This window comes from Schistocerca piceifrons, chromosome 4 (genome assembly GCF_021461385.2).
Source record: "Schistocerca piceifrons isolate TAMUIC-IGC-003096 chromosome 4, iqSchPice1.1, whole genome shotgun sequence".
Lineage (NCBI taxonomy): Eukaryota > Metazoa > Arthropoda > Insecta > Orthoptera > Acrididae > Schistocerca > Schistocerca piceifrons.
Window position 1 is genome coordinate 142,068,005 of NC_060141.1, and position 25,518 is coordinate 142,093,522.

At 41.6% G+C, this 25,518-nt stretch overlaps 1 protein-coding gene across 1 annotated transcript in view; it reads right to left on the reverse strand.

Annotated features, from left to right (window-relative positions):
• Positions 1–25,518, reverse strand: part of LOC124796407 (nucleoporin Nup43) — a 213,555-nt gene that overhangs the window by 143,925 nt on the left and 44,112 nt on the right. The window contains exon 3 of the mRNA XM_047260584.1: positions 11,789–11,919. Within this exon, the coding sequence (XP_047116540.1) occupies positions 11,789–11,919 (131 nt within the window). The remainder of the gene's footprint in view (positions 1–11,788; positions 11,920–25,518) is intronic.

Consider the following 25,518-nt stretch of genomic DNA (forward strand, 5'->3'; position numbering starts at 1 on the left):
CGTTCTCTCCATTAATTGCTGTTCCATATCTGAGGCCATATCTTCGACTGGGCGAGCAACAATTTGAGGAGAAAGAGTTATTTTTTCAAATTTTTCCGTGAGGTCTGCTGGACAAATACAAGCCGAGTCGACCAGGCAATCCTCGATGAGATTCCCAGCCAAAAAGGGTTTCCCTGCTTTTGCAATTCTCAGCGAGCATTAGTAACTTGCGCGAAAACTTTGCCCACCTGTTTCCTGCTCCTGCCACGGCAAAAAAAGAACATACAATTAATTTTGTAAAATCCTGTTTAAAACACTTATCATTTTAACAATGGTTTCATTCATTGAAACTCAAATAAAAAAACTAACAAAAAAAGATTGGTTTTAGGTGTGTTTTCCCCCAGTTCCTCCGAAAAGTGGCCTTAGACGCTATCCACGACAGCGAAATGTGGTCGCAAAATAAATTTTTATATATTGGAATATCTGCGTTTTAATTAATTTAAGACCTAGATCAAACTGCAACATATGGTTTCCCATCCATAAAAACACAAATATACAAAAACAATGAATGACTCTTAATGACACTTTGCTGCCCGAGAGAACGTTTGTGACGGATTTTCAGAAAGTGGCAAAAAATAGCGCACCTGAAACTTTTTCCTATGTCTGTGCAAAGCGATTTAATGCAACACAACTATAAAAATTAACCAAAAGGAAATGTTCCTTGTTGCTGACAATCTGATATTCGATAACTGGTACATTGCTAAGTGACAGATTATAAAATATAGTTTTATTTACCATCTTTATAAATTATAAAGAGTCATACGATAGGAAACGCTTACTTCACTGTAATGCTGCTTGAAATTTTCTTTCAGTTCTTCAAGCTTTGACAGGTGTTCCTCTTGCGACAAATTTTCAAACTGATCTTTGTGACAGGTATTACAGTGCCGTTCAATCGAGTACTTGTTTAAATACATGAGGTTCCGATGTCATACTAAACATTTGGCATGATTTTTGACAGCAGTACGAAGGAAATTATTTTCCCACTCGGGTTTAAATAGTGCGGACGCGCCGCTCCTCTTTCTTTTTGTCTGCTGCTGTTGATCATCCATCTCGATCCACCTGTAGCCTTACGTCTGTTGACTAACGGCTTTTGTGTTGTTTTTGACCGCTGCTGGCGCATACAGGGGCACGGCGCGGTGGGCAGTCCGCACGGCCAACTGAGCAACACGGCCCGGCCACTGCAACAACATACGAATTCGCCCGGGGCATCGGCTGCGGGCGATCGCGGGTACTGGCGCACCGGGGGCACAGTTTGGACAAGCCTGTGGTAAGGTAATGATGCCCAAGCCATGTTCTAAAAGAAGCTCTGTAATCCTGGGATTGAACAGGAAAGAGATCAAACACATGACTGGACTGATGACCGACCATGGGAATGTCAAAAAACACCTACACACAATGGGTATAACGGAAGAGGACCCTAAATGTAGGATCTGTGATGAGGGTTAAGAAACTGCATCACACCTAATCTTCGAATGCATGGCATTGGAGAGTAAAAGATACAGAATCTTCGGGACAACCAGACCGGAAGAAACTGTGTCTAACAAAAAACTGGCAGAGGGACTCCTTGCACTATTTAAGGGCACTGGTTGGCTTTACTAGATATACAGGGAGCAATATCGTACAAAAAACCTAGTATCGGTGCGGGCAGTGGCAGGTCAGACCTAAGCTGTTTTAGCTTCCCTGTTAAAACCAATCAAGCAAACAATCAATCAATCCTAAAGAGCCTCATTGCCTGTTACGAAAAAGCCTTTCCAGTGGAGGCTGAGCGACGATATGGTAGGCGGATGTGAATGGTGTGGACATTCCTCGCAACATCGTAAGTAGCAGTCATCTGACGTGAAGTGGTGGTTCACCAGCCTCTGCACAGACGATTGGTACAGGGCCTGTTCTGAATGCCCCAGTGACCAACTGAATCCCTTCATGGTGCACCACATCCAACATCTTTAAATAAGAGGGTCTCGCAGACCCAAACACCATGCACCCATAATCAAACTGAGATCACACAAATGCCTGTAAAACTGGAGCAGACAAGTCCTGTCTGCTCCCTGCTCCCTATGTACTGTGGCTAAGACATTTTACAATACTTAAAGCCTTAAATGGTCCTTAAGATCTGGTAACCACATAAGCTTAGAGTCAAATATGCTGTCAAGAAACCTCACTCTGTATTTAAAAGTAAGGACAGGGTCCCTCATCCTCAACTCAGGAAAATTTTAAATGGAACGAGAATGGTTACAAAGAACAGACACCGACAGGTGGAAAACTTGACATTCATCGAAATGTCGAAGAGTTATTTGAAACTGGACAGGACTTTTCACTATGGACATAATGCTATTAATAGCTATGACAAAGACAGTCACACTTAAAACGCTATCTTGAGGGACACCGTTCTCCTGCTCAATACGATCAGATAGGACTTCACCAACTCGGTATCTAAAATATCGTGGTGACAGGAAGACAACCACAAAAAGCCCATTTGTGAAGCAGTTCCAGAATAAGATGCCTCTCTGTGAAAAGAAAACCCTAGAAGGTGATGCCGGCATAGGAAATCCTGTTGTATAGCCACCTCCAGGAAGGCAAGGTTATCACAGGTGGTGCGATACCTCCTAAACCCACAATGAAAGTGAGTAAGGAGTTGCCTGGATTCTAAGATCAAGACAAGGTGGCAGTTGACCATCTGCTCCAAGGTCTTCCCCTGGCAGCTAGTGAGGGCAACACTACAGTAACTACTAGGGCATGTACTGTCTTTCCCAAGTTTTAAAAGAGGAATTAAAATTGCCTCACGCCACAAGTCAGGAAAGTGACCCGACACCCAAATGGCATTAAGAAGTGCAAGGAGGATATCTTTGTTTAGCCTTGTGAGGTGCCACAGTATACTGTAATGGATCCTGTCGTGACGGGGGGATGTCTCTACGAGCCGTAGACAATGCAGAATGCAGGTCCAACAAGGAAAATGGGCAGTCGTAATCTTCATCAGTGGTGGAGCGAAAGTCCAAACTACACCTCTCACCAACCACTCTATGGTGCTGGAAACCTGGAACCTGGCTGCTGTTGCAGTAACTGTGGCAAAATAAGTCGCCGTAGTCTGATGCTCTCCCACACAACAGAACTATTGGTGAAATGATTAATGGTATTCAGGAATTGTTGCCACAACCTCTTCTTGCTCTCTCGAACAATTTGGCAACACTTTGCCCTCGCCACCCAAAAGGCTGCAAGATTCTCTGCAGTTGGCCGACCCTTGAACCTACGCAGAGCAGCACGCCTGGTCCTGATTGCAGAATGGCATTCGGCGCTCCGCCAAGGGACAAGCTACTACCTCTTCTGTTGTCCCGTGGAATGTGGAATGGATGCTGCAGCAGCATGGTGGATCATTTTGGTAATATAATACACCCATGTCCTGACATTTGCACAATGTTCGAACTGGACCAAATTGCTATAAAGTGTCCAGTCAGCTCTACCAAGCACCTATCGCAGCAGTTTCCTTTTGAGTTCCACCCAACCTGGCAGGTGAATCCAGAGATCACTTTCGTGCAAGTATCGACCACTTCCCATTAAGCAGTGTTAGCAAGAGGTGGAGAGCAAAGCAACAGATCAGTGGCAGAGAACGGCCCAGTTGCTGAGCAGGAGTGAGTGCTATATCCCGCATTCAGCAAGTATGAGTACGATGACACGAGAAGCCTCTCAATTGCTCTACCCCTTGGACAGGTAGTTGCAAAGTCCCAAAGCACATTGTGTGCATTAAAATCACCACAGAGGATGAAGGTGTGGGGGGAGCTGTGTAATAAGGTTAGTTAGGTTTCCTTCATCAAGTGCACCATGTGGGGGCAAGTAAATGGAACATATTGTCAACAGATCATGCATGTGCACTGATACAGAAACTGCTTGTAAAGTTACTGTAAGTTACAGGCAAGGAGTGGTAGTCGATACTGATGAAAGTACCTATGCCTCCTCTAGCTCTCTCTAGACTCAGGTTGTCCTTTTTGTGGAGTACATAGCCTTGTAGCTCAGGGGTGTATGATTGATGGAAATGAGTCTCCTGGAGTCACAGACACAGTGGTCTACCCTGAGATAAGAGACAGAGTTCCTCCACATGCGTTCTGAAACCCTGCAAGTTCCACAGTAGGATGGGAGCTATTTCATCAATGTGGTTTTAATTTACCCCTTATCTTTGTACCGCAGAGGTGAAGCACTTGTAGAGTGAGGGGGAGTGGAGGGGCTGCACGGATCCAAGGCATCCAACTCTACAATGTCCTCCTCATCAGTCAGATATGAAAGAATGATGTCTGACAGTGCTCGGGACCTGCTTTTGACCTGAACGTCGTGAACCTTTCCCTGCACCCTGTTCCTTCAAGGATGAGGGGGAACACGGGCGTTGAGAGGCAGTCAGCTTGTCATATGCCTTCTTGACACCCATTACAGAACTGTTGGTCTTTTCTGTGATGGCTGCTTGGATTGCTTTATCCTTACTCACTTTGCATTGGCATGTACACATACAAGAGCAGGTGCTGGTAGTGGCTAGTTGTACACTGGACGATGTCTGCGTCAAGCCGTCGACGTTAAGAACAGGTTTTTGCACCATGGAAGCATAAGAAATGAAGACGGGAGGTTTCATCGCCTTACATTCCTTTTGGGCTTCAGCGAATGGGATCCGCTTGGTGACTTAGTTCCTGAACTTTCCGTTCCTCTGCAAAAACAGGGCAGTCTCAGCTCCAAACTGAGTGACTCCCAGAGCAGTTAACGTACACTGCTGGAGATGGACAGTCCATCTCACGAAGTCCTTCTAAGCCTTTATGGATACAGAAGGGGGACACTTTTTCCTTCCTCTTAATGACCAAAATCACATTTTGATTTATGGCTCCTTGAGCCCTGTTACTATGATTCAACTGATGTACATTACCAGTACACCCCACAGCCCCGTGTGCCTGAGTAAGCCTTACACAACTAAGGTGTGGCAGGTTCACCAGAGGCTGCCCTTATAGAGGTTTTTACCATCCTCGTGATCTGGGCAGTCAAGCCAAGATCCCCATTCCCTGTGACACACAACATTCCACTGCTGCGCCATACAGTGGTCGTTGAAGCATGCCCAGAGCTTACAGTAACACGAGACTGGCGGCACATACCAATCCCCAGCTTAGGAACCCCAGGGTCACCAAGCCCGTACTCAGCAGACGAATGCTGTGCCCCTGAGGGTTCTATAGCCTGAAGGCTGCTAAGGGAGTCACTACAGAGCAGGATAGTCTTGTCAGTGCAAGAAAGAACATGGCTAAGGGCTAATTTAATGGCCAGAAATTCAGCAGTGAAGACACTGCAGCTGTTTAGCATAGAGTGGACTTCACTACACTGTGCATTTGTGTATGCAAAGCCCGTTCGTCCATCGACTGTTGAGCCATTGGTGAATACTGCTTCCAAAACCAGATCTTCAGGACAGCCAAGCACAGGTGGCAAAAAATCATCAGGTCAATGGAATCTTTTGGCTCAAAGGAGACTTCAAGGCAAATCCGAGGTCAGGGCACCAAGCCATGAGGGCAGACACAATGACTCCCTGACCAGAGGCGACAGTGTAGGAAACAGCAGTTCCGCATTGACACACTGGAGGCATGCAGCAATTGTAACCCAATTGTGGGTCGCTGTTGTTGGAGGTGGAGCTCCCTTCCAGGGAAAAAGGACATAGTAGTTGTGATGTTTAGGGGAGCTACAAACATATATAGCATAATTCAGCAGCAGCTGTTGTTGTCTGATAGGTAATGGAGGGTCTCCAGTCTCGACTAGCAGGTTGTCCAGAAGGCTCCTGTCACAAGCTGGACCCCACAATGGTGAATGGAACCCAGTATCTGCAATTCTGAGGGTGATGCTGAACCATATGCGAGACTTTCATAATCAAGACAGAACAGAATCAGGGCTTTGTAGAGCTGCCAAAGGATACAGCAATCTGCACCCCAGCTAGTGTTACTTCAAGCAGTGACATGTATTGAGGTGCCGCCAGCACTTTCGCTTAAGTTGATGAAGGTGGGGAAGCCACATCAGCTGAGAATTGAAGACTAGTCTCAGAAAGTGGTGCATCTCAACTTCAAGAAGTAAATGATCATCTAGGTAAAGCTCTGGGTGTGGGCTGGCAGCATGACAGCGGCGACAGAAGTGCATGACGTGAGTCTTGGCAGCTGAAAACCGAAACCAATGGATGAGAGTCCATGATGGTACCTTTCATATGGTGTCCTCTAGGTGATGTTCAGCAACAACCACACTAAAGAAGCAATAATAAAAGAAAAAATAGTTGGCATATAAGGAGTGCAATACCAAAGACCCCACAGCTGCCGCTAGACCATTGATAGCCACCAGGAAGAAGGGGACACTCAGTACAGAGCCCTGCAGAACCCTGGTCTCTTGGATATGGTGGTACTGAGTGAAGTGCTCACTTCAACTCTGAATGTATGGTGTGACAAGAAGTTCTTGACAAAAACTGGGAGTGGAACCTGGAGACCCCACTCACGTAAAGTAGTAAGGATGTGGTGACACTACATTCTTGTCATAAGCCTTCTGTGGATCGAAAAAGACAGCAATGAGGTGCTGATAACATGCAAAGGCTGTCCAGATAGTGGACTCCAGGAGAACCAAATTATCAGCAGTGGGGCAGCCTTTGTGAAAACCGCCCTGAGATGTAGCCAAAAGGCTCCAAGACTCAAGGAGCCAACACAACCGCTTGCTCACCATGTGTTCGAGCAACTTACAGAGAATACAGGTAATGTTGACTGGGTGATAACTGTCCACCTCAAAGCACAATAGTTTCGGCTCTGAAACCAGGTAAGAAAACTATCGTGCTTTCTCAACACTGAGATGCAAACTAACCACCATTTCAGATTCCATTAAAGAGGGTAAGGTTGTGATGCTGGCAATCCTCTAAGAGACGTTTCAGCAATTTTGGTTGTAAATGTGGTATGGCCCTGGGGCCATATCAGGACAATAGGATAGGGCACTGGAGAGTTCCCATTCACTGAATGAAGCATTATATGGCTCCAGGAGACAGGTAGTGAAAGATAAGTGCATTCACTCCCCCCACTGTATTATGAGGCAAAAGGCAAGATGGTAGTCCTCAGATGCAGATGTGAGAGCGTAATGCTCAGCAAAATACTCAGTGGCAGCTTCTGAATCAGTATAAATGGCACTATCTAAGAAATACTTTATAAACCTGCAGGGGAGTGGAAGCCATAGGGTTCTCCCATCTTCGCTGTTACCTGTGATGGAGAGGTATGTGTTCCAAAGATGGATACGTTCCATTCGCAGAATTATTTCTTTCGTCATTTTATGAGGTAGTGAACACAGGCATGGAGTCATTTATAGTAGTCAGGTGCTCCAGTGAAGGGTGCTGATTATGACATTGGAGAGTCCACCTATGACCTCCAATGGCCACAGCAATCTCTGGCGTCTATCAGGGTAATGTCTTCCGACGTGGGCGGGGTTCCCAAGGAAGAGGGGATGCTTGGTTGGTTGCCAAAAGAATGGCTGCCGCTGTATGTCGCATCGATACTGCCTTGCGATGGGGAGCTAAGGATGACAGCAGAGGTGAACCCATCCCAGTCAGCATTACGTAGAACCCATCTGTTTGGGCATCCCGGGAAATAAAACTGACGGAGGGCCAGGGAGATCAGGTGATGGTCACTATCATACAGGTCTTTGTGGGACCTCCAGTGGATAGATGGTAGCAGACCAGGGCTGCAAAAGGTCAGATCAATGGCTGAATAAGTCTCGTGTGCAACGCTGAACTGTGTGGGGGCCCCAGAATACAGGAGACAAAGATCGAGTTGTGCCAGTAAAGTTTCGGTGTCTTTACTACGGCCAGTGATCATTGTTCCATACCACGAAGGGTTGTGGGCACTGAAGTCGCCCAACACTAGGAATGATTGGCGCGGGGGAGGGGGGTGGGGGGGCTGAGACACGACATCATCGGGAGGGAGATAAAAGTTAACTGAACAGCCATAGTCTAAAATGGAGTATCATGTGGCGCAAGGTCACTGTACACAGAGTCCAACACTTATGTACGAAGTCCAGGTGGTGTCTTCTCATAGTCGGTATGATTCTTAAAGTAACCTTGGTCGCCATATGAGGGGCAGGCGTCCAAGTTGTTGGAAATCACACTTCCTGGATGGCAATACAGAATCCAGGTTATGCGCTTAAAAGTGCCATAATTCAGCCAGGTGGTAGAAAAATCTGTTACAATTCCTCTGGAGGGTAAGACTGACTGAATATGGAAGGCACATAAAGCGACAAGGGGGAAGGGGGAGGGAGGGGCCGTTTATGACCCAGGGTCATGTACTGCCACCAGTTGAGATGTCAGGAGATGCACTAACGTGGTTCTATGGCACACTGCCTGGGGAGACCTGGTGCCACAGGACCACTGGGTTCTACATCTTGGGCACAGAAGGAATATGTGCAGAGTCCACTGGCATGCAGGCCACTGGAGTTTCTTCCCCTTAGAGGACTTCTTTTTGTCCTTTGTCTCCTTAGAAGACGAGGACTGAGAAGGTTTCCCTGAATTGGTTTCAGGTACAGAGGAAGAATGAGAAGTCCAACAGCCAGCAGCCTATTGTTCCTTCGGCCACTGGATGGCGTCTGGCTGTGGACCGGCAGCAACCGTGAAGAAGAGTTCCAAGGGACCTCTTCCTAACTACAGAAGCTGGAGGAGGATGATGTGCCACCAGCTGAGGGATAGGCCGTGTGTCCCCAGCAGGTGGAGAGCCAATGCTCCCAACAAGGATGTGGCAGAAGCCTGAGGGGGAAGGGGGAGGGGAGGAGGAGGGGGAGGGGGGCACATATCAGTGGGCATTTCTGAGGGTACACTGAGAGGTGCAGCAGGGGAAGGCACTGTTGACAGAGAAAGTGACTATGTTGTGGGTGTAGTGTAAGATTGTGTCATTCTTAGCACTAGAATTTACCAAGTGACCTTTCGCAAGAACAGTTAATTTGTGAGACTAATTCATGGCCCTTTGGTGTAAATATTCAGTTTTTAATAAAAGTGTCATCTTTTATCCATGTGCAGAACAGTCCTTTATACAGCACCTAGCAAGCCACACTCTGCTACATTGTATTTAGTTTCAGAAAATTAGATGTGGAAACAATCCTCACACATGAAATGAAAATACAGCCCCAATCAATTTCAGCACAAAGTTGAAAATCTGCCAATTACTGTTATTGTGATAATAAGTTAGTTGACAATTTTTTATTTAATTTATCTTCAGACTAAGTAAAAACTCAATTGCACATCATCCAGCCGAGACCTAGAGCTTTCCAATTAAGTTAATAACTGTCTTTTTTCTTCTTTTTCTTTTAATATTGGTTTGTTTCTAATACCGAAGATTTACGTATTTTGTTTCAAATAGAAGCAGAAATTAAAATTGCAATAACTTTTATACCTTAAATACCAATCGGATCATTACAATCAGCTTAATAAAGGAAGGTGCAGTACGAAGCTGCAACCACTGTGCCACTGGCTGCTTCACAGCCTGTGCCATCTTAATTCTTCCCACCAACACCAGCTTTTTTGAACTGTGCAGACGGGAACTCTTCCTACAACATCATATCCCTTGTTCCCATAAACCCCCTTCATTAGTCCCTGTCTCCCACCTATCTATCCCCTCCCTTCCCCCATTCCAATGCTACACATGTTTACTATGCCATCAATGCATCTACATAGTCCTTTACTTTGTCTTTATCCCCCCCTTCCCCCCTGACACACCATCCCAATGCTGCACCTGTCAGGCCTATCCTGTCCCCACGAAGTCCCTGCTCTCTCCCACATGAAGCACTAGCATTTTCCCCACCCCCTCCCTGATATTTCTCCCCCTCCCGGACCCAGTTAGACTGCTGCTCATGTGAGACGTAGTTGGGCCTTAGTGTCCAAAAACAACGGACATGTCGTTGTCTGAGATACGTATCACATAAAAGCTTTATAGGATGAGGCAAACATGTTCTACACTTATAACGAAACTTCTCTCTTTATGAAAAGTCTATTATTGTTCAAAAATTCTTGTTTGTTTTAACATTAAGATGGTTTCAAATGAGCTAAATGAAAAATATGTAGCATACAACTAGAAATGTAAGCAACAAAAAATAATAAAATATGTATGGTTTTTTATAATTTAATCAATGTTATTGCTTATGTTTCTCATTGTACGCTATATCTTTTATATGGCCACTTCATGAAAGTGATAGGTTACTATGTCTCCTTTACCATCAAATAATGTTTGTCAGCTGCAGATACAAATTTTGTGTGAGAATTCATTTGTATGTGCATGTAACTGGGAAGCTAGCTGTCGTGTTTCTACAATCTGATAACTGGTTCCTGGTTTCCACGACACAACACTCATTGGGTTAGCAGTTGTTCCATGGAGGTACGCCCCTTCTTAGACACACTTAGCACTCCAGAGAATCCTGAGTTCTTAACAGTGAATGAGGACACTCGAAGAAATCATTCTATCTTATGATATGAAAAGACTGATGTATCAATGTATTGAATGTTAATGTTTAACTACAGAAAGCATTATAAGAAGTGCTCCTGGATGTAATATTTAAGCAAATATATGAAGTTTTATGAAGAAGTAATATCTCATTTCATAGACCCAAGAAAGAGTTTGGACTTGTGAGCTTTCAACATCAAGATTTCTGCATGTGGGGACAAAATTAACTGATAAAAATAAGTGTGGCATATAAGAACAGCAAACTGACATGGGATCTCAGCTGATCATCTTGTACACTCTCAGCTTAAATTCCCAACCTAACTGCAAATTAGCTGAGGCAGAACTAGGTAAACACTTCACAGTTAAAGTGAAAATGTATTGCCCAAAGTTGGTCTAATAGTCAGTGAAGTCTCAATTTATTATGACTGAGTGTAGATGCTAGGCTTTCTTGGAAATGCCACACTCAAGATCTTGTTCAGTAACTGAATGCTGCTGTCTTAGCTATAAGTACGATCTCTACTGCCTCTGACATTGAAACACAAATGAGCATTTACTTTGCTTACTTACACACTATTATTTTATTTGGAATTATACATTTTGTGCCAACTATTTGCATTCACCATGAACATTCTTAGCTCAGGTAAGTTCAGTCACACTAGTCTGCAGTGTCAGCTCAGGAACTTCATATAGGCTGTTATTCAGGTCTCTCCAACTCTGCCATCCCTGTACTTACACCTGTCTGATTTGTTGTTGGCTATATTGACTCATTCAGAAGAAACTGCTTCATTCATTTAGTGAATATTATATGCAAAAGCAAATTTTACTTGGATAACAACTGCCTTAAGCATTTTACAAAAGATGTACACTATTATAGTTGGTTACAGTTTTAATACACTTCCCACAAAACTGGAAAAGTGTAGTGACAAACTCCAAGTATTCAAATCCCAGTAGAAACGATTCCTTGTAGCACACTACTGTTCCTTACTAGAATTCGTCACAATGCTTGAGAACTTTTCCCTGGACTGTGTTGTTCATTCATATACTCTTACAATTCCTTCATATTTTCTTAATTCTTTCATTTATAAATTTTATAATTAGCAGTCCGTAAATTATGTACTGACTCTTTCTATGGCCAAGTAGCTGTGGCTTGCAAAGCCACAAGGGACCTTTCTGTAAATAAAATAAGCTGGCAAATATCATCTCCATTTTTTTAAATTTAAACAATCATCTTTTCACTAAGTGACAAGACACAACTAAAACTTCCAAAATAATGTAATTATTTTTTATACAACAATATAACTTACGGTAGAAAATGAAGTTTTTCCCATGATGTAACTTCCCTAAGGTCTGCACTCTGTGGATATCTAACATCAACTCTAAAGCATCTGACAGAGCCCCCTGAAGTGGCCACAACACATGTACTGCTGTTCACAAACTGTAAGAGAAAATTTGTAAAAACTGATATACTGTGATTGAGTTTCACAAGAGACGATAATAAAGAGAAAAATCTTTAACTTATAATGACAAAACAGAATTAATAGATTTTTAATTCCTCTTAGTTTACTTATAAATTTTGCAGCTCTTCATGCAATTAAGAGTTACATCTGCAAGTATATTTCCACTTCTTCAAAATGAGATATACTATCAATGGGAACAACATAAGACAATATGTCTATTCAAAAATTGAAATCAAAATTAAGTCACAAATTATTTCTATCACATAATTTGAACCAAGTTTTATTATGCAACTAACAACAAGTAATACACAAAATGCAGTTTTGCGTATATGTGACTGAATATGACACAAAATAATATCTGATAACTTTGTGTTCAAAACTTCCACTCTTTTGTACCCAAATCAAGCCCCTTTATACTGTTTATCAATGAACATTGTACAACAGGGTGATCAGTCTGTGGATTTCAAAGTAATTTCCTGTTTTGGGATTTTAATGCCTACCATTTTCTGCAACCCTTTGCTGCTCCTGTCTTACGATGGGGCTGAGGGTCAGAGGAATGCTTGATAGCACTATTACTACCTTTAAGTGTGCTTCACTATACACAAACATTTTCCCACTGCCTCCTAAGAACTAGCTGCAAAGCAACGCCCTGCCCACCATCCATTGTCACCACAGACTGGAGCAACTGAACCATGTTCTTCAAGAGGGCTTCGACCATCTTCATCGAATTTGGAAAATAGGGACATCCCAGCCATGATCATTCTCAAACCACCTTAAGTGATATTCCACAGCCCATTCAATCGACACAACATCCTGGTCCATCCCTTTGCCACTCCCAACATCTTGCCACAGAGGTCATAATCCCTGTGGAAGATCCTGATGCAAGACTTCCACAATACACCTATCCCACATGCCCTACTGTAGTCCCATCACAGGTTTATCTTATCTGATCACTGGCAAGGCCGTGTGTCAAAGTAGGCCTGTCATGTTTCAGCTCTGCAATAATTTCTTCATAGCAGTTTACATGGGCATGATGGTCAACCAGTTGCCAACAAGAATGAACACCCACCACCAAACTATGCCCAACAGCAAAGCTGACCACCCAATGGTGTGACATGCTGCTGAGCACACAGGTTTAAGTTCATGACGGCTTTACAATCCATGCCACCTGGAATCTGCTCTCCAGCACCAACTTCTTAAGCACAGAGACAGGAGTTATATAAGCAATACATTCTTTGTTCTTTTAATACTCACAGCCTCAGTCTCCACTAATCCAATGTACTCACACCTTCTACCCAACAGAATCGCTTTCCTCTGTCTCTCCAAATCCCACCTTCAAGTCATACTCGTGCATTTTGCCTGTGATGGGACTACAACAGGATGTGCACAATAGGTGAATTGCGGAAGTCTTGCATCAGGGTCTTCCACAGGGATTACGACATCTGTGGCAAGGTGTTGCGAGTGGCATAGGGACGCACCGGGATGTTCCGTAACTTGGATGGGCTATGAGTACCACTTACGGAGGTTTGACTTCAGAGCATTTCCACTCAAGCTAGAGAGGGTTCTTGATTAACTTTATAGGAAGTACCAGAAATTGGTTATATGTGGTGACTTCAATATTAATTTTGAATGTGACTGTGCAAGAGAAAGGATGTTAGTAGATCTACTAGTCATATGATCTGATGCAGATTGTGTATTTTTCAACTAGGGTCCAGGGGAACAGTAGCACAGCCATAGACAATATTTTTATTCATTCTTCATTACTAGATGGGCATTCTGTTAGTAAAAGGGTGAATGACCTTTCAGACCATGATGCACAAATTTTAACACTAAAAGGCTTTTGTACTCAAACATATGTCACATATAATTACAAACTATGTAGGAAATTTAATCCAATGGCAATAGAGAGGTTTTTTTTTTTTTTTTTTAACTCATCAAGGAACAAGAGCAGCAGGATGTTTATAGTGCCGATAACACAGATGACAAATATAATGCTTTCCTAAACATATTTTTCATGCTCTTTTTGGAGTTACTTTCCATTAGAACGTACTAAACCGTGCACTAGCAATAATAGGTAGCCCAGGTGGCTGACTAGTGGGATAAGGATATCATGTGGAACACAGTGGGAATTATATCAAAATGTTAGAAGTGGTCACAATCAAGCTACAGCAGCTCATTACAAACAGTATTGCAAGGTGCTTAAAAATCTTTTTAGGAAGGCAAAGAGTATGTGGAATGCAAAGAGAATAACTGATTCACAGGATAAAATTAAAACCATATGGGCAGTTGTGAAGGAAGTGTCTGATCAGCTGCACAAGGTCGACGATATAAAGCCAGTTCATAGGAAAAATATTTCTGTTACTGACAAATAAGATGTATGTACAGCATTTAACAATCATTTTTGAGCAACACTGGCGAGTTAAATAAAAATTTAGTTTCTACAGAGAATCATACAACTCTCTTGGCAAATGCCTTTCTGAGATTGATGTCTGAACTACTACTCTGTGATACAGACAAGGGGCATAGTCTATATCAATTGAAGCAGCCTACAAAAAAAATCTTACCTTCATAGTCTCGGATGTTATTGAATTTAGCGTATGTTAAAATGTAGGACTAAGTAAGGAACACACATTTTTTGCTTTCTCCAAAAAACTTACTGCTCTAAGATACAGCCCTCCATAGACAACACTGCGCATACCATTTTGAATATGCGAATTTTGGAAAAAAATTTAAAATGCTGTATCTCTGGAACAGTTCTAGATATTTTGTTGGTTTTTTTTTTTTTTTTTTTTTGAAAGATAATTGCTTTATGATTCCAAAAAAATCCTCCTCTTGGACTCATCTGTCAAAGTTCTTTTACTACAGCGTTCCAAACTTTTTTATAATTTATGAAAAAAAATTTTTTTCATAACTGCCAACCTGCACAATTTTAATTTTTTCCTGTTGGTTAGTACCATACAGTTCTACTTTCCCTGAAAAGGAGAGCTTCCACTTTTAAGTTGAACAGGTTTTATAAACACTTGAAATTTTTGCCATACATGAAACCTGTTTTATTACCACATTATCATATAACAGGCTCATAAAAATCAAAATATAGCCTTATTTAACATAAATTTGATTTTGTAAGATGAGTAAGAGACTCATTTTTCAAGCATTTTAAATGGTTCCAAAATGTATGTGAAAGGCCCAAAGACTTAAAGGTTTCAATTTATACAACTTCTGTGCACTCTGTTTTGTACTAAAATTAGCCAGGCAATGAACTAAAAATGTGTTCCACAGCTTCAGTATCTTCCTTTGATATAGAGTAATGCCTTCCTGTTGAACCAAAAGGCTTCCTTTGATATAGAGTGATGCCTTCCTGTTGAACCAAAAGGAACTGAAGCACTTACAGTCTTCAAAACATTGTGAACAGGAAGTGACCACTGATGGCGTTGTTGTTGTCCTTCAGCTGGAAACCTATATCCAGCAGCTGGTCCACGTGGTAGCATAAAGTTCACTACAATTTCATTTACCTCATAACTGGTGTCTATAATCTTTGCAATTTACCATCACAGTCATACAAATCTGCCACAAACACCCCCTTCTCAGGTTGTGAATCTGAATATTATCCTGCTGTTTCTGAGGTGTTGGCCGAACGAACAAAATTTCTTCTTTCTTGCTCTTTAAAGTGCGTGCAGTATGAGTTCGCCAATCACTTTAAGTCTTCTTCTGAATTCCTTTCACAGGAGTAGTTTACTTGGACCACTCTCCTTTTCTCGGCTCACAGAATTCTTAGATTTCCTCTTTGGCTCACAGAATTCTTAGATTTCCTCTTTTGACAAAAGAGTGAGGACTGTGGATGTGTAACGTTTCACAACTCTCTTAAAATCCTCAGCATTCTGAATCGCAGCTGTATTTGGTGTGGAAAGATTATGTTTTGTAGCATTGTGCTTCAGCAGGCCTCCTACATCATCACAAGGCCCCTTCCCATGACCAGTAGCACTGTATACCCAGTCAGTTGGCACAAGCGACTTACTCAATTCAAACAGCTGGTAAAGATTTTTAAAATGACTAGGAGCAATACCGGAAATAATGATGCCAGTTTGCAGCTGAAGAATTTTGCGCATTGCTATCGAAGCATACGCTGAATCATGTCCTGTGTCATCACTTATAGCTGCAACACTTATGGTCTTGTTTTGAAAATATGTCACTCCTGTAAAAATTGAAACTTGGTCATTATTGCAATGATACTGTTCACTTCTTGTGGGAGAATTACAGACCAGTTCTCAGCAAAATCACAGTGAAGCACACTAAACATAGTTCTTTAGCCTGTACACACCCTTTCAATCCTGCAATGTGTTACTGTTGTAATTTCTTCAGTTGCTGGTGTGTTGCTGCTTTCACTGACCATTTACCAAGTTCATCAATGAAACTGTCAAAGGCAACAGTTTTCTTAATTTATTTTCCTCCCATGTCACATACGTAATTTTTGCAGCGTTATCTGTTACATCTTCCAGGCCCCGTGTCTGTAAAGACAGTCCTCCCTTTCCATGGCAGTCACCACATTTCTTGCTTTATATTTCAGACTACTAATGACGTCACACACCAACCAAGGTGTCATATGTCACATGCTCCAGTAAGTTCTTCAAAGTTCAAAATTCGAGCAGTACATATACATAAACAGACATCTCTAGGTGGGTGTGGAACTACCCACTTATGTCGTAGTGCATAAAATTTTGATCTTCCAATATGTGAGGTTGTATAGTTGCCTTATAAACTGCAAAAGTTTCTTTAATACTTCTAGTCATGTACCTCTTCACTTTAGCAACTTTTTGATCTTCAACTGATAAAGGTACAGTGTATTTTTTGTTGGCACTCTGGCAAGAACAGTCCCATTTATCTTCCATATAAAATGACTGCACTGTTTGAACAGGATGACCATAATAGGGATCTGGTCTTCCAAAGACTCCTTTTACAGATGTCACACTTCTTGATTTGTCTACCATGTACCTTAATACTGATGGAAAGTGGTTCAAAATTGTTTTCTTTAAAAATGTCTCTTTTCACTGCAGGATGCACAATATTCGACAGCTGAATTGATATTTGTGAAAAATTCCTGGCAAGAGGTGCAAGAGAGCTTTAGTTCATTTTCTTCTGAAGATGGAATTTCTACTTTGAAAAGTGTGGTCAGTTTTGCTGTAGTGTATTCATCCATAGCTTTAGTAATTTCTCTGCACTTTCTTGATGCATAGAGCTTACCACTTGACGTCACTGACCCCAGTTTCTCAACAGGACTAACACATACCTCTGTAGTTGACTGATCCAGGGTATCTAATTCTTCCTCTATTGATGCAAAATCTGCATCATCTGCACAATGGGAGGCTTCACCTTGTTCAGATACTATCGTTGTTATTCTGCCAAAACATTTAGAGCACAAACAGTTGTCACTGGAAACATCTTCACTTTGAAACAGTCTTCAAACGTGAACACTAATTCCCAACAAGCACAAACTCAGTTTCTTTGTCTTATAAAAAACTCTTTTATGGATATGCAAATAGTCAGTATGCTTCACACTCCTGTGGCCCCAGTCGTAAGACATTTCAAACAGTCCTTTTCACAAAACACACCACAACTTTGTCAACTGGCAAATTCCTCACGAAAACACAGAACTCACTGGATGGTCTCAGATTTCTTAGAAGCCTCTCCAGTTAACAAATTAGCACTGAACAACTACAATACAGAAACCTGCAATGAACAACCACGACAAAGAAACTGACAAGAAACTACGACAAAGTGAAAGAAATATCTGCAACAATAAAAGTGAAAAGAAAGAACTGCAACAAAGACAATAGAAATAAACATTGTAACAAAGAAATTAGTAAGAAACAACTTCAGTGGAGGCACACATTGCCCTTGAAAGTTTAAAAAAAGATTTTTTTAAATAAAAAATGTCCATCTTAAAAGTGGAAGCTTTCCTTCACATACAATACGGTACTACATGGAGCTAATCAACAGAAAAAATCTAACTTTTCTGGATTGCATTTTTGAAAAAAAAATTTTTCTGTAAACTATAAAAAAAATTTGAAAGGCAACAGTACAAGAACTTTGACAGATATGTCCAAACAGAGGATACCATTGTAATCATAAAGCAATTATCTTTCAAATAAGAAAATCTAACAAAATACCTAAAACTGTTACAGAAAATTTTCCAAAATTAGCATCTTGAAAATGGTATTCGCAGTGTCATCTTTGGAGGCCTGTACCTCGGGGCAGAAACTTTTTGGGAAAAAAAAACCCAAACATTTCTTACTTACTACTGGAATTTTAACAGATGCTAAAGTCAATAACATCTGAGACTATGAAAGTAACCCCCATGCCTGAAGTGATACGGATTATGCCTTGGTGAGATTGAGTCAATAATTAAATCACTGAAGACTAAGGACTCTCATGGATTTGATGGCGTGCCTAGTGGACTATTGGAATAGTACAGCCGCTTTATAAAAAGGGAGAAAGCGATAATGTAGGCAATTTTAAACCTATTTCTATGCCATCAGTGTTTGCTAAAGTTATTGGTGGTGGTGGTTTTGGGGGAGGAGACCAGACAGCGAGGTCATCGGTCTCATCGGATTAGGAACGGATGGAGAAGGAAATCGGCCGTGCCCTTTGAAAGGAACCATCCCGGCATTTGCCTGGAGCAATTTAGGGAAATCACGGAAAACCTAAATCAGGATGGCCGGATGCGGGATTGAACCGTCGTCCTCCCGTAAAGTTATTGAAAAGGCTGTGTATATAAGGATAATTGATCATTTTATATCATATAATTTGCTATCAAATATACAGTTCAGCTTTCTAAGTCATTTAACATCTGAAAATGCTATATTCCCTTTTCTCTGTGAGATACTGGATGAGTCAAACAAAAGGCTTTGAATGCTAGGCGCGTTTTGATTTAACTAAGGCATTTGATTGTGTTGATCACAAAATATTGCTCCAGAAGTTGGACCATTACAGAATATGGGGAGTAGCTCACAATTAGTTCACCTCTTACTTTTACAACAGACAGCAAAAGGTCATACATTATTCACAGTGTTGAGCATGGCTGTGATGTGGGGCCTGAGTGGGGTACGGTCAAACAGAGAGTGTCAGTGTTGGGGCCATCCTGTTCCTTATTCATATAAATGATACGCCCTCTAGTATTAAGTGTAACCCTAAAATATTGCTGTTTGCTGATGACACTAGCTTGGTAGTAAAGGATGTTGTGTGCAACATTGGCTCGATTTCAAATAGTGCATTTCATTGCATAAGTGCATGGCCTGTAGAAAATAAACTAACACTAAACCACAGTAAGACTGTTTTTACAGTTTCTAACACACAATTCAACAAAACCAGAAGTTTTAATTTCACAGAGTGGGCCTATGATTAGTGAAACTGAACAGTTCAAATCTCTTGGTGTTCAGATAGATAGTGAAATCTGGAAAGGCCATAGTCACGATCTTGTACAAAGACTTAATGTTGCCATTTTTACTGTTTGAACAGTATCTGAAGTAAGTGATTGTTTGACATAAAAATTAGTCTACTTTGTTTATTTTCATTTGATTATGTCATATGATATAATATTTTGGGCTAACTCTTCCTGTTCTAAATGGATTTTTTGGCTCAGAAACAGGCAGTTCGGGCAATAAGTGGTGTAAGTTCATGTACTCAGCAGAAATCAAACCTGCATTTGGATCAGACATCCGTAACTCTTGTGCAGAAAGATGTACAGTATACTGCTGAATCCATTTTCAATAAGCTACCACAAGAATTCAAAAGTCTTAGCAGTAATCCATGCACCTTCAAATTGAAACTAAAGAGTTTCCTCATAGGTCACTCCTCCTAGTCTGTCGAGGACTTCCTTGAAAAATTAAGCTGATTCTTGTTGTATTGTTGATTGTGTTCACTTAAACTTATGGCTTGACTTTTTCTGGGTTCATAAACATTCCATTTTTATCTGTTATTGCTTTTATGTTGCAATTTCATGTACTAACACATTCCATGACCTGGGAAATTTGCTCCTCAATTTGGTCCTACAGAACTATACATGTAAACAAATAAATAAATAAATGCACCAGGTCCAGTGCCTGTGTGCTGAATTCCAGTCCCATATACCTGCTGCCTCTCCTCCCGGAGGCGGGGCGGGGGAACCAGGGGGAGGCAGGGGGTTGGGGTGGAGGAGAGCTGGAGGCAGATGGGAAAGGGACCACTCTTCTGTGGGGGGAGCGGCAGGACAGAGGAGGGGCCCAGCAGTGGAATGGGCACGGGGCCCGGCAGCGGAAGGGGAGGGTGGGATACGGTTGATGGAGCTGTATAATGGAAGGTAATTCATTCTACATGGTGTTTTCACAGCTACTTTTGTAAAGAAGCTAATAAGTATGTCACTTTGCCATATTCTTAATGTAGGGTATGGAATGTTTGGCACAAAGTTGAGGAGTAGAAGTATTACAATGTCTGAAGTAGCTTTTGCAACATGTTGTTGAATTAGAGAAAACGTTGAAGCAGACTATGGCAGTCAGTCAGCACACGAAATTTTCATTACATTCCAGTAGCTCCAAATTTCCAAGACCTTTGTATATTGCCCTATTGTATTGTGTGGGTCCTAAAACTAAAGAAAAGTGTAAAAAGTGAGGAAAATTACAGAAAAAAGACTAACTTTTAAAGTAGTATGTCTTGTGTGCACAGAATAGGCACTTGTTAATGGATTGTGAATTACAAATTTCTAGTATGTGTAATCATTACATTGAATTAATTGTTTTACAACACAAAGGAGAGCTACATGCAAATGAGGTGAGGCATCCAATATAATACATGTAACTGGGTTTTTTCTACAAATGGGATGGGGCATGACAAATCCAGCTTTTATAACAAAAAAATTCAATGAAAAAATGAAAGGAAAAAAGGAAAGTTCAAGAGAAAACTGAAAGAAGCTGTGAGGCTACATAATGCCTCACTAAGTATTGTGTAGAATGTTTTGAATTAAGAGTCCTCTCAAGATTTTTATGAGAAATAGTGAAATAGTCAACTAAGATACTGAAAGGGACTGGCCCAGACACAAAACAATACCCACTTCCATTTCCCCAGCTCTAATCGTAACCTCCTTAACTGACCTTTATAGGCTAAGAAAACAAAACAGTGATTTATGCCAGATGGGTCAGATTCATATGTCAATTTCAGTTCACCTTTTATGTATGGTTAGGAAAGTTTTGGCAGAATGTAAATAGTTTTAGAGTAGAGGAGACAACTCAGTGAATAGTGGGAGCACTGACACATCGAAAGGCACACAAAAAAGGATGGAAGCTTCACACACACACACACACACACACACACACACACACACACACACACACGTACACGTGCAGAACAAACAATGACTGGGGTCTGATGGATTGTTTTGGGTAAGGTGGTAGATGGGAAAGAGGGGCAGCAAGTGGGTAGGGTGAGCTGGGAAAGGATGGCTGATGCTCAGATGGAGGCAGTAGGTGTGGGGGTGTACGAATGTGGCACACAGACACCACAGCCTGTGAGTTCTTGTGGCACGAGTTCATGTGGCAGATGATGATGATGATGATGATGATATGATGACAATGGATTGTTTAAGGAACACAAATGGATTCAGGAGGGGGTGACAGGACACACGAAGGGGATACTTGGGTACAGGGGTGTGTGTAATGTGTTGGTAGAGACTGACACAAGGAGGATCAGTGGAACAAAGAATGTGTTGCTAGGATAACTCCCATACACACAGTCTAGAAAAGATGGTGCTTGAGGGGGGAAGGGGGGGAAGAGGGGAAGGAGGGGGGACCCTGATGTCAAGGGTTGTGAAACAGCCACTGAACTAGAGTTTGTTGTGGTCAGCAGCATGTTCTGGCACCAGGTGGTCAAGTCTGCTCTTCGCCACAGTTTGACAGTAGTCGTCTATTCTTGTGGAGGTGTCCACACAAAATGCTGTGCAGAAATTTGCAGTGGAGCTGGTACACAACATGGCCACTTTCACAGATGGTCCTGCTTCTGAGGGGACAGAGTAAACCAGTGACATGGCTAGAGTAGGACGTATTGGGTGGGTGAGTCAGATACATCTTGTAAGCCCTGTGACGAAGAGTTGGAAAAGGTAGTGAGATAAAGATGGACTGGGATGTTGTGCACGTTGGACAGACAGCAGAGTACCATTTTAGAAAGGTTGGTAAGGACTGTGGGTCTCTTTTCTGGATATGATGATTGATAGCAAACCCTAACAGAAGATGTGGTTCAGTTGCTCCAGTTTGGGATGATATGGAGTGATGAGAGGATTGTTCCTTTGCAGCTGGTTCTTGCAGGTGGTGTAAGGATATAGCACGGGAAATCTGTTTGTGGGCTAGGTCTTGAGCAATAGTGCCTGTCTGTGAAGGCCTTTGTGAGATCTTCAGCATACTGTGCAAGGAAATTCTCATCTCTGTGGATATGCCATCCACAGATGACCAGGCTTTATTGAAGTGATTTTTGCTGTGGAAGGAATGACAGCTTTTAAGACAGAGGTATTTTGGGGGCTAGTGGACTTGGTATGGACAGATATATGGATGGAGACATCAACGAGGTGCAATGTAGTGTTTCAAAATATGAGCTGAAACACTGCCACCTTTTTCCACCTGAGCAGCATCAGATAAGTAACAATTAATTATCTGAATTTATATTATTAAGAGTTTATCAATGTACTGAACAAGTGTGTATTTTCTGTGTGTTAAATGTCAAACACATCAGTTCATGACAACATGGTCCAGTGGTTACCCATGGCTGCGGCACGTGGTAGTGCAGGTAACTTCAAGTAATCAGCAATGAGCCCGTAAATAGGAAAGACCAGAATTACATTGTCAAGAAAAGTGGTGCATACTATTATAGAGAAACAATTTTTAATTTTGTAAGGAAACATTTCAGTTCTGTATGAGTTCTTACTGAGTTCTCTTCAGCTCTGTGTGAAGCCTTTATTCAGTCATTATACTGACACAATAAAATCTCAAACACAGAAAGTTATAAGTGAATGAAAAACTTTTTGGAGTTTTTTATTACCAATAACTTCTACTGAAATACTTAGATTAAAAATCTCACTAATCTACATTACCTATGGAAAAGAAAGGTAATCTTCAAAATATAGTAATGGGTAGTAAAGAAATACTGCAAATAACAGTTGAAGAAATTATATCTCTGGCAGAGACTTTACTTGACTTAACAAATAACAATGTGATTTTGTTTAACTAATATGTTTAACTAACACAAGCATTTGAAGTCCTAACTTGCGCAAAATCTCTATGCTCTCTGCTGAATGGCAGAACGAATTTGATTCAAGATAAAAGTTAACACATTTATAAACATTCAGGTTATACAAATTGTCATAAAAAAGAGGAAAAGATATATTCATGATGTTAGTGGTGTTGCTACTGGTGACATGGTCCTGCATGAGTGAGGCATCAATAAATTAAGAATCATCCATTACAACATTAGGAAAAATTACTACAGACTTTAGCAGCAACACCAAAGGAAATCTATGTCTAGGAAGAAGGCATCTTGGGCTAAGAAGGACGTGGTGAAGTGAATAAGGGACAAGGTTTAGGGGCCACAGAGGAACGAGGAAAAGGTGTCTTGTCTCTGGGTACAAACCATGAAAATATCATGAATGAACCTGAAACACACAAGGGATTTTTTTGGGTTTTGAGAAGCTAGAAAACCTTCTCCTAGATGGCCAATAAATAGATTAGCATGGGAGGGTGCCACACAGGTACTCATGACTGTGTCAGAAGTTGGTTTATACACCTTAAAGGGAGAAGTAGTTATGTGTGAGAATATGTAATCACATATGTAAGGAATGAGGTAGCGGGTTTGGAACCAGAAGGACAATGGGGGAGGTAGTGTTCGACAGCAGCAACTCCATGAGCATGGGGGATGCTGGTGTAGGGGAGGTGGCATCAACAGTGATAACTAGGGATCTAGGTGACGATGGGCTGGGAATGTCAAGAGTCAGTGAAGAAAGTTGTTTGTATCTTTAATATGAGAGAATAAGCTTCAAGCAATTAGTTGGAGGTGTTGATCAACGGGATTGGAAATTTTGCCATTAGGAGCACAGTAACGAGGTACAAAGGGTTGTCTAGGATTGATGGGTTTATGCAGTTTGGGAAACATGTAGAATGCGTGTTCATCAATTTTGCTCAGTGGTCAATTCGGATATGCAAATATGCTGATGCGTGGAGCAGGCCACTGGTGGGATTTCAACTCTAAACTCTGTGGAGTTACAGAGGCAGTTTGGAGGTCAACAGAAAAAATGCTGTGAATGGCCAGTGTTGCGATCACGTGGTGTGTACAGGCCCCTAGTGGCAGGACAGCACAAGGAGAGATGGGTGGCCACCATCAATGGAAGTGTATGTGGCTGAAATCTGTTGGTGCTGGGGCTGTGGCCTCGGCACTGGACTTCTAGTGCCCAGTCCTGATAGAGGTTGTAATTTGGCTTTGATTACACCTTGCCTGTGGAACTAAGGTGAGCATTCTCAAACTTTATCAATAAGTTCCTCTATTTTTGCCCAGCTCACCTTAACCCTCATCTGTGTGTAAGACTTCAAGAGGTCCACTTTGAGCTGTGGAGCCGAGCATGAATGCGAGTGTGTGCTCTATTTTCCTGTACTTGAGTTACATGTTGAAATTTTGAAAGACACAGATATGATTGGGCTTTTTATGTCAAAGACAACTGCGTTCAGAGTTTCATTTGTTAAGGTTGCCTTACGGCAATCATGCGACATAATTTATGCTGTACTTAATTCTATTCTGTCTGTTATAGTGTTCTATGTGATTTGGCCATCTCCTGAAATTACTTTCTACAGTATGCTGATGCACTGGCAGCAGCTAAAGGTTACATTACAATGGCACTATTCACTGTGAGTAAGTTGGCTGAAAGTTTTACATGCCATGTAAAGTACCGCTGATAACTGCATAAAAAGCTCATATGTCTTTATTTGAGGTTTTCTATATTATTAAGTCTATTGTTCCGCACTTAAAGAGAATTCAGGGCCTTGTGGTTATCTATCTTGCTATTTGTTTTCCCTTGGTTATTCACAGCTGTGATCTTGAAGAAAAGTGACCTTAAATGAGTTATCTAACTGTCAGTTTTTTCTGGCCACTGTTGCTTAAAGGACACTCCTGTCTTCAAGTGCCTTAAATTGTTGTGTGTTCGTCACTGGCTGGTCAGACCAGTTTTATTTAAGAAGATTAATTTACTTGGCTATTGACTAATGACAACCACACACTTAATATTATGTTATATTTCCTTTTAAATATTTAACCTACCTGATTTTACTGGTCAATTACAGCTATCTCTGCTTAATGAAAATTTGCATTCCACCTTGTGTTCTGCTGACGTCACTGGCCTGTTTAACATTTTCGGTCGCAGCCATTTTTTTGAAGAAATTGGTGTTATTAATGGTTCCAGCCATTGCTCTCATTATTCTCAATGAGATTTGTGCGGTTTGTAACTAATTAAATTTGCTCAAGTGGGTTTGAGTCAGCTGTGGTCATCTTGCCTACTGCTTTACTACTTTAAATTTACCTTG